This window comes from Saccopteryx bilineata, chromosome X, assembly GCF_036850765.1.
Source record: "Saccopteryx bilineata isolate mSacBil1 chromosome X, mSacBil1_pri_phased_curated, whole genome shotgun sequence".
In the NCBI taxonomy this organism is placed as follows: Eukaryota; Metazoa; Chordata; class Mammalia; order Chiroptera; family Emballonuridae; genus Saccopteryx; species Saccopteryx bilineata.
The window spans coordinates 128,638,532-128,650,607 of NC_089502.1; the positions used below are offsets into that span (position 1 = coordinate 128,638,532).

Sequence of the window (12,076 nt, forward strand, 5' to 3'; positions counted from 1 at the left end):
ACCACTGAGCTAGCACATGCAGTACTGTGTTTTTGCCCAGCCCTTTCTCTGCTTAGTAAAAGGTGAAAGATTTATGCGATCTGAAGAGAAACCAGAGTATAGACCTTTCTCTGCTTAGTCAGAAAAGAGAAAAAAAGGCTCTAAATGCGGCAGCTCCCCAGCAAGTACCTCCCATTGAGGTCAGATGCTGGTACTCATAGTGCTTGTTGAAGTATTTCTGTAGAGTTGTAGATCTGCTTTATGGGCCTGTATGGCCAGGGGCCGCCATCATGGCCATTCACATGCAGGTTCTCATTGAATTTGGGCAGATGGTAAAGAAATGGTGGAGTCGGAGAATGGTGGCCCATTCTGTTTATTGGTGTCTCACCAAGACAGGCAAGCCACAAGAAAAGCCAAGGGCAAAGCAGAAAACCTGCTTTTGCCACAGAGGGCAAGGGATCAGGGAGGCCTCTGCAATGCTGATAGCAGGAACCGAGAGAGATCCCAAGAGCATTGGTCTGCTTCATTTTATAGTGTAGAAATTAAAGCCTTTAAGCCAATATACAAATAAGGAAGTCTCTGATACAAAGCCATTTATCTGAGGCATAAGTGGGATTCCTCATTAGAGTGCTCCACCCCCTATCATGCAATAGTCAAGGGTGTGGGGAAAAGCTTTGTTTTGAGAAGCCGTTAGTATTAGAAGGGAGGGAAAGGCTTAGTCTTAAAACTAAGCCTTAGGCTATAAAGACTGCTAACTTACAGCCTGTCCCCCACACCCAAAGTGAGCAAACATATACATCATATTTACAAACTTTTTTTTTTTTCAAATCTCAAGTTGTTTTTATTTTGTTTTAAGTAAGCAGTGATACAAGTCTTGCAAATGTTTCTTTTTGGAACGGCTTATAGAAAATGGCACCCTGGGACCTTTTGTTTTGTACCAAAATATTTCTCTCAAGAATCTGACCCATGAAGTTTCTTTAAAAAAGATACTACACTTTGGTAGGTCTAAACAATCTGGAAAACAGGTGTACCCGGCATTAAGCTTTAAGACTTTCCAAGTCCCCGAAAATTGCCACTACATATGTAGCTGCTCCACTACAGGTCAAGGCGGTGGCTACCCCAGGTTCCCCTGCTGGCTCTTCCAGATGGTCCGAGGGCCAGCCCAGCTCACTGGTTGCCACGCAGCATTTCTTGTAGGTAAACGCTATTCATGTGGCAGGCTGCCATCCAGCCTGGGTGCCTCTGGGTGTTTGTAAAGCTAGCAGCCAGGGCTAAGGCCACTATCACAGCAGCCTTCTGGCCCATGCAGGTTCGCATTGGATTCGGACAGTCGGTAAAGAAACAGCGGAGCCAAAAACTGATGGGCCATAGTCTTTAATTCTAGCTTGCACCCGGCGGGCAAGTAAAAATACACACTGGGCTCCAAAACCCAGACACATTCAGTGCTCACAAAGCCACTGACTTATCCGAGTTTCCTAGAATCAAAGGTTTCTAGCTCACCAGACTTATTCACCTCTGTTCCCCATCTCCTTCCTTATCCCAGATACAAACTCTACACAAACTGGCATCTCACTCAGCACTCCGCCATCTTAGCTGCTTCTCCTGGCCTCCTCCACGTGGCCTCCTTCTGCTGCTGGCTCTACTCTCTCCGCTCTCTCATGCTAACCTCAGGAACCAAGAGCCCAAGCTCTCGTTCCGTCCCCATTTTATAGTGTAGCTTCACAACCTCTAATCCAATATACCAAAATAGGGAAGTCTCTAATACAAAGTCATTTCTCTGAGGCATGATTGGATTGTACCGCCCCACATCAAAAAAGGGTGGGAAAGGCTTAATCCCAAAACCAAGCCCCAGGCTATAAGGATTCTCAACACACATTAATATCACCTGGGCAACGGCCTCTTTAACAAAGTGAGCATAATACATTTTATCTGCCCAACAGTGTTCCAGTAATAGGACTGAGAAGCGGCTGCATAGTACTCGTGCCAGGCCCTGTAGTAGGCTCGCCAGTACTCCTCGTAGTCCTGATACGCACCAGGAGAGCCCTCGTGGCTCTCCCTGTGGCGGGCATACCCCTCACCTTCCTGGGGATCTGTTTGCACCCGTGAGGAGGACCGCCGGGGGAGGCTTTCTCCGGCTCTGCTTCACCCTCTGCTGAGCCCCCTTTGTAGGCCTTGCCTTTACCCGGACTTCAGGTGACCCCGGACACTCGACTAGATTAGGGGTGTCACTCCCATTCAGAGTTTGTTCCAAAGAGACATGGCCATCCGCAGGGGTCGATTCCAAGCCTTTCAGCGGAATGTCAGAAGAGCCTGCCATGCACGACTTGTTTCCTTTGCTCTGGAAGGAAGTCCTGGAGCTGTAAGAACCGCTGTCACTCTCCGAGTGCCCTGACTGGCTACTACTTGCCAAAACCCACACGCTCTCCGGAGTAACTCGGTTTCTCACAAAACCATTCTGTGGGTTCACAGCCTGATCCCCACGACCTGTGTAGTGCCTGATGATTTCTACAGGTTTCTCCAACCCCTCCTTAATATAGTGCTCGTAATCCTCTACCAGCTCTGCAAAAGGCAAAGTGCATGGCGGGCAGACAGACAAGGGATTTGGGGGAGCAACACAGGCAAGTTCTCCCTGGCCTGGTGTTGACTGTTGCCGCGGACCAGCGCAGCTTCCAAATAACGGTGCGGAATTAAGGAAACACACTTTGTCAGAACAAAACCGATGGGACCGGGAGGACTCCTCAAACTGCCTGGCAGCATCTGAGTGCCTCACAGCCTCAGTTCGCTTTATTATATGGACCTATGCAAATCAAGGACCCTGATACAAAGTTGCACATCAAAGGCTAAGACAGGAACTCTCCCAAGGCAAAAACAGTATACATTAGTGAATTTTACAAACATCTGAAAACAAAGAGTCAGAGGAAGGGTATGTATATTGCTTCCTGCAACCCAAGGAAGGAAGGGGAGTGGGTGCAAACACAGAGCATCAAAGCCAAATATGGAGATGGAGGGGGTAGAACTTAAGCCCCCTGCCAAGCCTTGAATCTATAATGGCTTTTTGCCATTACCGGTCCACAACAGACTGTTATTGCAGTTTTCAGTAGGAGGCTCAACAGAATTGTCCATATGCTCTTCCAGCTGTATGGCACAGCCCAGCGCTTTCGGTGACCCTGCTTTTTCTAGGATCCCACACTCTGAGTGGCTTTACACAGGCAGTTTTTGTTTGGTGATGGCCTTGGACCTGACTGACAGTCCAGATACTGAAGCATTTCTACAAGAAGCCACGTGGTTACTGTGAGCTGTCTGAGGTTGAGAGGTCTTCTCTACTTCTTGAGTTTGTGTTTGGAGGGGCTGGCTCGGTGCACCTGCCAAGCCATATGTATGCACAGCAGCTCTAACCTCCACGTCCCAATCCAAACATTCTTCCATCAGACCTGGAGGAATGGGGTCTGGCAAAGGCAGAAGGTTGATATTATATTTCTGGGCAATTTTCATCATCATATTTTCTTCTTCTCCCCGGCAACAGAAGGTCACTGTCAGTCCCAAAGTCCCAAAACGGCCAGCTCTGCCGATCCGATGCATGTATGTCTCCCAATCCAATGGTATGTCCAGATTCACAACCAGATTCACCTTCTCAGCATCGATGCCACAGGAAGTCAGATCCGCGGAAATGAGGACCCGGCAGTGGAACTGCTTCAGCTTGGCCATGGCGTCAAGGGCTGGCTCCGGTTCATGTTGCCTGAAACGCACTCCGCAGGAAAGCCCTTACAGGAGAGGACGTCAGCCAGATGCTGCGCTCTGCTGTGCAAATTAGAAAAGATGAAGGCTTGATTAAACGGAATTCTGCTGAGCAGTTCCTGTAAATGCTGAGCCTTCTCCTCAAGTATCTTACGGGCCAAAGGGTACAAATGGACAGCTTTGTAATACTGCTTCAAACCTGTGAGACTTGGGTCGCTGGAATTGAGTCTCACAAAAGTGGGCTCTCTCATGTACTTTGCCAAAGCATTAGCCAAACATTCCGGGTAAGTAGCCGATACTGCCACCATCTGTTTGCTGGCAGGCAAGGAAGAATAAATCCAATTTATTTGTTCATGGAAGCTGCCTTCTTCTAAAAGCTTATTCGCTTCATCCAGAATAAAGAGACGTATACTGCCTGGGTTCAAGTAGTCAAGTTTTATCAGCTGTTTAATTCTGCTAGGAGATCCAACAGCAATATGACACTTTTCAAGTCTGGCTTTGTCTTGAGATACTAGAGTCCCTCCAATGAAGACGTGACACTCTAAGCCTTCCATTTTTATTCCAATGGTTGTGATAACAGAATGTATCTGTACAGCAATTTCTCTTGTAGGAGCCAAGATCAAAATCTGGGTGCATAAGTTTTCAAGAACAAGAGAGTCCAAAGCAATGGTGGAGAATACACAGGTTTTGCCAGTGCTAGGCTTTGCTTGGACAATTAAATCGAGCTGCAGCGCCTCAGCGGGATGGCCTTGAGCTGCACCCGGGAGGGCCGCTCGAAGCCGGCCGCCCGCAACCCCTCCAGCACCGGCCGCGACAGCAGCAGCGACTCGAAGACTGCGGGCTCCGCCAGCAGCACGTCCCCTGTGCGGGTCCGTGGGCCGCCCGTCGGCTCCGCACCGGCTCCGAGACGGGCTCTGGGGCTGGGACCCGTGAGACCACCTGTTCCGTGGGCACAGAAGTCTCCTCGGTCGCTAAGGCCGCTGGCGCTTCCAACGCCGCCACCATGGTAGCCGGCACGAGGTCTTTGGTACTTGGGGCGGGGCTGGGAGCTGGTGCGGCGCCGGGTTCACGGTGGAGCCCTTTACAAACTTATTTGACCAACCTGACTATCCTGCATAAGTGCATATATATTTTTAGAGAGATTATTCTCTGTCACTTCTCTATAAAAATAAACTTAATCGATTTGGTGGTGGTGTGCTCTCCTGGGCTGGGCCTCATCGGTGCCAATGTGGGACAGGCATTCTTGATGAATGGGACCACTCTTCTTGCTCTGCCCTGTGGGTCCCTCTCCTCTCCTCGCCTCCCCTCCCTGCCGGAAGGTGATGGTTGAGGAAAGAGAGAAGGGTGTGGAATCCGCCGGACCTAGCCCTTTTGCTCTCTGCCTTGTGGCGTAGACAGTGGGGGCCGGGGTTTCCTGATGCGGCCGACACTCTGCCCTCTGCATCTCTGGCTGTGTGTCGTGGAGCGGCCCTCCACGTGTCGTGGGAGGGCCCGTGGCACGACCTTGTCACATGCCCAACCCTGAGTTGGGTGCCTGGCCCTTGGCGGTGACCCTGGAGCACTCCAGGTTATCCGTCATGCGGTCGTTGTCACCTCCTGTATCCAGCTGACTCGGTGGGATTTCACCACTGCTCGTGGTTGTGTCAGGGCGGAGCCTCCGGGAGATGCAGTGTGGGAGAGAAACGGGGAGAGGCACACCCTGTCATGCCACTCACTTGCGATTGCCACCGCCTAGCTGCGTGGTCGGTGGGAGGCGTGGGCGACCAGCGGGTCGTGTCGTGGCCTGTAAGGGAGGAGCAGTGCTGGCTGCCAGCTGGAAAGTGAGAGTCGCTGTTGCCTTGGTTTGTATGTCTGCGTTTTCCTGGTAGCGACCCTGGTAGTTCTCCTGGTAGTGCCACAAAGCTTGGAGACAGCTCCCTCATGAAAAGACACAAAATCCCAAGAACTGACCACGTGTGCAACTCAGGTGTGAGTTGGCCGGCACATGTTTGGCCCTGTTCTTTCGCTTCTTTTACAGCGGGCCTTGTGTCCTGGCTTCTTTCTTATTCTCTGCCTGAAAAAATTTTGCTTTGTTCTAAAAGAAAAAGTATATAGATGTTATGTTGTAAGTTTGTACACCTGAAGTTTACATATTGATATTAACCAAATGTAAGTAAGTAACCTCAACAAATTTAAAAGTACATTATGTTTTCATCTTCTAAACATGATTCACAATTTCTGATTACTACAATCACAAGATAAAAAAGTTTCTTTGATATTGTATATTTTTTCCCTTGATGATATTTTGATTTTTAAAAAATTGATTCACAGAGAAGTCTAGTAAAGAACATTTTAATAAGCTGAAAATAATTTTTAAAAGGATGTATTCATTACTGGTTCCTGAGAAAATGTCAAGCATGGTAATCACCTGACTTGAACCTGACAAACTAAAAAGGGCATATTAAAATATTAAGGCTAAATTAGCTTTCCGTAAAGGCAGGATGTTAAAAAATAATAATAAATTCTGTTTTGGGTATAACAAAAATATTGAAATTACAAAAAAGAAAGTTGGTTTGAGTTCTAAGTGTGGCATTTCCCCAGAAGGGAACCTCCATTTACATAGAATGTTTAATTATATCTTTTAGGGGAGGGGGAAGGAGGCCAGAGTCATCATGGTGCAAAATATGCCTGTCACATTGACAACTCGCACTGAAAACACTGTATTTCTTCCAACTCAACTGTTCTATCTGTTTGGGGTTGGTCATGGGATAATGCCTGAAGAACCAGGTTACATCATTTCTTTGCCTGCCCCCTAACTTCAGAATATGGTTATACTGGGCATTTTGTGTTTGGAGTCTCTGCCATATCTCTTACAACAGCACATATTGCTTCCATCATTAATACAGACTTTTAGGGGTCTTTCTGAACAACACCTTCACTTGCTACACCATTGATGAGTGCAGTTCCTTTTGCAGTTCATGTATTTTGGGTGAAGTGGTTGTGTCTGTGTACTTTTGTATTCTCAGGATGACCTCGAAAGGGGAAGTTACCTGCTCAGGACTTGGGGTGGCATATCCATCTGGTGTGAAACTCCCTCTTCCTCTTGCTTAAGAGCATATTGTATGGCCAGTAGCCACAGCCACCATCACAGACGCCTGGATCATGCAGGTTCCCATTTAATTCAGGCAGATCATAATGAAGCAACAGGGCCAAGAACTGGTGGGCTGCCCTTTATTCCTGCTGTGTACCCAGCAGGCGAGAAAATACACACAGTTGGAAAACACTTCCCTTTCCATTCAGGGCTCCCAAAGCCACTGACTTTCTCCAGTTTTTCCCTAGAATCAAAGGCCCAATAGTCTCACTTAGTCCCCTCTGCATGCCTCCATTTTGGCTGCCTCCTCCCCTCCAACCACATGGCCTTTCTCCTCTACAACGTGATCTCTCCTCTCCCAAAGTGGTCTCCTAGCTCCTCCTTTTAAAACATTTTGGCGGGACAATCCCTCCCCCAGCACACATTAGCATAACCAAGCCTTTTCCTAAGCAGGAAGGTAATTAATATTATCACCTAGGCCACGGCCATTCACATGGGCAGCGCCATCTATAATAAAGTGAGCATAAAAATTACAGTTTACAAACTTACCTGCCCAACACATATCTTTTAGGGTCAGGTGTTCTAGGTTCTGCTCATTGTTCTGGTGGCCTTGGGAGAGACATTAAACCTCTATGTCTTAGATGCTTCACATTTATATGGTAGATAACTACAATACCTTCTCCATATATTGAAGTGTGAAAATTAATGACAAATATAAAAATTTAATACCAGTTCTGAGACTCAGAAGTTTAGATCTTATTAATGATCATAGAAATCAAATGTCAGATTCAGTAAAAAATGTGGGAATTCAAAAGAAGGAATGGGAGGTAAGGCTCATCAAGCTGGGGTTCACAAGTGATTGTTCTATACCTTTGTGCTGTTGGTCCACTTGGACTCTGAGTCTAGCCTCTACTGTGACTTGAGCAGTGTTGATAGCCCACCATTTGTTCATGTAGTCAAGGCTGGCTGAGGCAGAAGGGTGGGAGGAGAGCAGATTCCAAATTTTTATTTACATTTTGGGGAAAGAGCAAGAGTGAGAGCTTTCACTTTGGGTAATCTCTCTAGTGTTCCTCATTGACTGGAGAGATTTATTTTTTGTGATACTCTTAAAAAATCAAGGTCATGGGAGTTGGTATATGGCTTGTGGCACAAGCCGTCTCCATACTTAGGGGAGGTGATTCTGTGAGCCCTTGGATGTCCACCTATCTCAGTGTCTTTATGCATTACCTGGTCCATAGTGGGCAATTCTGTCATTGACCTGCTTGCTTGTTGTATTGTATCTTCAACTTTTAATACTCCCTTCTTATCACACTCATACAAATTAATCTACCAATGATTCATCTATTTTGTGACAGAGAGAGTCAGAGAGAGGGATAGATAGGGACAGACAGACAGGAACAGAGAGAGATGAGAAACATCAATTCTTTTTTCTGGCACCTTAGTTGTTCATTGATTGCTTCCTCATATGTGCCTTGACTGGGGGGCTACAGCAGACAGAGTGACCCCTTGCTCAAGCCAGTGACCTTGGGCTCAAGCTGGTGAGACTTTTTTTTTTTAAATTCCAAATAATTTTAATACAGATTTTTCTATATTTATTATTTTAATTTAGTTTGATGCTTGCTGCACAGAGATTTTATATTAGGTTCCAATTTGGTTAGCTTTAGTCTCAAGTCTCCACGTTGTGTTATATCCAGCCAATTTCATTTTTTTACCAGTAAATCATTTACAGCACTAAATTCACATTCAGCTAAAAATGAAGATGGAAACGGTAGCAATAGTTTTCTTGCACATTTGGTTGAATTTGGGTATTTGATTTCTGTTTCCTCACAAAGCCATGCCGTCGCTCCTTTGATATTAAATAAAGCTTTAACTGACTCATCATTTTACAATTCTGTGAGTTCTTCTTGATACTGCATATTTGATATATCAGACAAATCCACTAACATTGGCTGCATCACCCATGTTGGAAAATCAATTTGTTTTAAATCAGAAAATCTTTCTTTTAAATCAGCCGATAGAATATTCAAATGATTGACAATAACAAGTAAAGCGGTATCAGTTACTTCACATTTTTGGAGCCAGTGAAACTGTTTAAAGTTTTTGTTGTTAATATGTTTCTGACATAACTCAATATTGGTAATAAAACCAAATATCTTTGCTTTTGCATCGACAAGAGTTTTACTTGTTCCTTGAAGTTGCTTATTTAATATATTTAGTTTTTCAAAGATATCGGCTAAATAACTCACATAATGCTTTACCATCTATTGTTAACAGATACTTCATTTCAGGTTTGTCGCTTAAAAAATCACTAAGAGTATCAAACAGTTCCATAAATCTTTTCAAACAGTTTCCTTTAGATAGCCATCTTACTTCAGTATGAAGTAAAAGTCTCACATGGTCTTCATTTTGTTCTTCACAAAATAGCTTGAAAAGACGCTCACATTTGGCACTAGCTTTGATAGCATTAACACACTTTATTACTGTATGTAATACTTCATTCAGAACAGGCGAGATGTTTTTAGCTACCAAGTTTTCCCTATGAATAACACAATGCACAAGAATAATTTCTGGATTCGCATCTTTCATTAATTTTAAGCAGCCATTTTTCTTGCCTGTCATATTGGGAGCACCATCTGCAGCACAAGATGTTATATTTTTCATTGGTATATCATTGACATCTAAGTTTTTTAGCTTATTATATATATCTTTGGAGGTAGTGGTGCTTTCTAATCTTTTACAGAACAACATTTCTTCAGCAAAATGTCCTTTATGTAAGTTATCAATATATTATGTAAGTTATCAATATTGCCTCACTGTCTCTCAAAGTTGATTCATCCATTTGCAAGGAGAATTTTCTTGTTTTCAGCTTTTCAATAAATTGTTTTTCAATATCCTCATTCATTTCCTCTATTCTTCTGCTAACAGTATTGTCAGAGTGGCATAGCTTTTACATCTTTGTCATCTTTTACAAGAACCGTTTTAAGAAATGCTGATATTGATGGTTTTATTAAATTCTCTCCTATAGTGTGATTTTCTCCAGTTTTAGCGATGAATAAAGAAATTTGATAACTAGCCTCAAGAACACGATTATTAGTTGAAGTATGAGCAGTAAATAGAGACTTTAATGTTCTTTTTTCAAAATTTTTCTTTAAAGTTTTAAAGTAACTCAAATCTGAATTAATATGAGCACTATGTTTCGCCTTCAAATGCGCCTCAAGATGACCTCGTTTCATTGATTCATTGGTCAAGCATTGCTGGCATAAAAGACAAAAAGGAATCCGCTCATTGTGAACAGCGGGTATGAACCCAAATTTTAAATATTCCTCTGAATATTGGCGATTTTTTTTCTTGCTTGCACCACTCATTTTACTATGGGCTCTAGCTGCTGAGAGCTCTCTCTCCTGCTTGCTTCCATAGTTGATGCCCAGCTTCTGGCCATACTTGTCACCATACCAGACTAGCAGCTCACAGTCTGTCTTGATGACCTGACAGGTTTGATAGAAATTCTGCCTGTGATACTGAAAGGCCACCAGGTTCTGCTCTTCATCATTCCGGGCACAGTTCACATACCTCATCCAGTTGGCCCAGGATTCATCCTTCCCTTCCACATACTCATGGCAGTTTCTTCCTTTGGTGATCAGCCAGGAGTATCCGTTGTTGCCTGCCTCTTCATCTTCTGTGATCTGGCCCTTATAAGGGCCAAAGTGCAGACCCACTGGCAGAGCAGATGCCTCATTCCACACTCCAAGACCAGCTTCAGAAATGCCCAATGGTCTGATTCTCAACCCAGGGGGCCGAGTGAGGGCTGCATGGTTCAAATACCCCTTATCCACTGCACTGTCTTTTACAAATGTAGGAGGCCTGTGCACGTCACAACTGTCAATGAAGAAGTTCTGACAGTTCTCACAATAGAGGTAGTCATCGTCCTGGGGCTCGCTGAACTCTTGGTACACTTGGCCTTTTCTTTCTTGTAGGCTATACATCTTTACTTCAGTCTCCTTTCTCCTGAGTTCTTGTTGCCTCCTAGTCCATTTTTCATGCGAATCCTCAGTGTCCACCGCCAGGGTTTTGGTGTCCTGTGTGCAGCAGTGCGTCCTGGTTCCTCTGCACGTTGGGGCAGCACACCTTCTCCCAGTCACCCAAGGCGGCCACCCCTCCAGGAGAAGTATGCGCAGATGTCCCTGAAGGCTTCAGGGTCGTTTATCCGAGCTCTGCACCGCCCGACTAGTGAACTGCGGCCCCTGCCCGGAAGCCTCACACCTCATGTCCATGGCCTTGCTGACTCTTGCGCTGCGCCTCAAGTGAGCCTTTCTTAAACCAAATGAACCCACAATCAAGCTGGCAACCTCAGGGTTTCAAACCTGGGTCTTCGGCATCCCAGTCTGACGCTCTGTCCATGGTGCCACCATGTGGTCAGGCCCAACATTTTATCTTATATGAATTATGGCAGTGGTTTTCAACTTTATTATACCTGGGTACCTGTGAAAGTAGAATTGTTTAGGAACCTGCTAATGCAGAGATCACCCTGAGCATAAGCAAATTCAACTAAGATTATTGGGTCTATGATCTTTCTTATTTAAAAAATATTTTTAGACCTTATTTACTCATTTTAGAGAGGAGAGAGAGAGAAGGAGAAGGAGGGGAGGAGCAGGAAGCATAGACTCCCATATGTGCCTTGACCAGGCAAGATCAGGGTTTTGAACCTGTGACCTCTGTGTTCCAGGTTGATGCTTTATCCACTGCTCCACCGCCTGCTCAGGCAAGTTAATTAAAAAAGAAAAAAAGGGTTTCAAGTTCAATAGACTCTCTCCAAATAGAAAAGACAATTACAGTTCAACTTAACACAGAAGCTTGTGTGCAAAAGTGACAGGAAAGGGAGGCATCATGTAAAAAGTTATTCAAGATGATTCTGTGGTTTTATTCTTTGTGTGTTTTGTTTTGAGGGTGTGGCTTCCTTGTTTGCTTGAACTCAGCAAAGAAGTGGTTATCCGGATAAAATAGCAACAGCCAACCCACAGTAAAAATAGACAAATTCTAAAAAATTCAAAAAAAGTATTATCACCAAAAATATGTCACTGCTTCCTCCCTCTACATTTCATTTTTATTTATTTTTATTTAGTGAGAGGTGGGGAAGCAGAAACAAACTCTTACATGCGCCCAACCGAGATCCACCCTGCAAGCCCCCTACCAGGCGATGCTCTGCTAGGCCTGGGCTGCTGCTTTGTTGCTCGCAGCCAGCCGACCTATTCTAGTGTCTGAGGTGGGGCCATGGAGCCATCCTCAGTGCAGGGC

General features: G+C 45.0%; 1 protein-coding gene and 1 pseudogene across 1 annotated transcript; both read right to left on the minus strand.

The window, feature by feature from the left end:
• Nucleotides 1–1,146: 1,146 nt before the first annotated feature.
• LOC136316981 (probable ATP-dependent RNA helicase DDX20) lies at nt 1,147–4,719 on the minus strand. The gene is given in 8 exon segments (XM_066249400.1): nt 1,147–1,221; nt 1,918–2,106; nt 2,108–2,562; nt 2,565–2,623; nt 3,056–3,695; nt 3,698–4,441; nt 4,444–4,596; nt 4,599–4,719. Coding segments are annotated over 8 exon segments (2,436 nt in total).
• Nucleotides 4,720–5,221: 502 nt separating this feature from the next.
• LOC136317862 (histone-lysine N-methyltransferase PRDM9 pseudogene) lies at nt 5,222–10,815 on the minus strand (annotated as a pseudogene).
• Between the last annotated feature and the right edge of the window lie 1,261 nt (nt 10,816–12,076).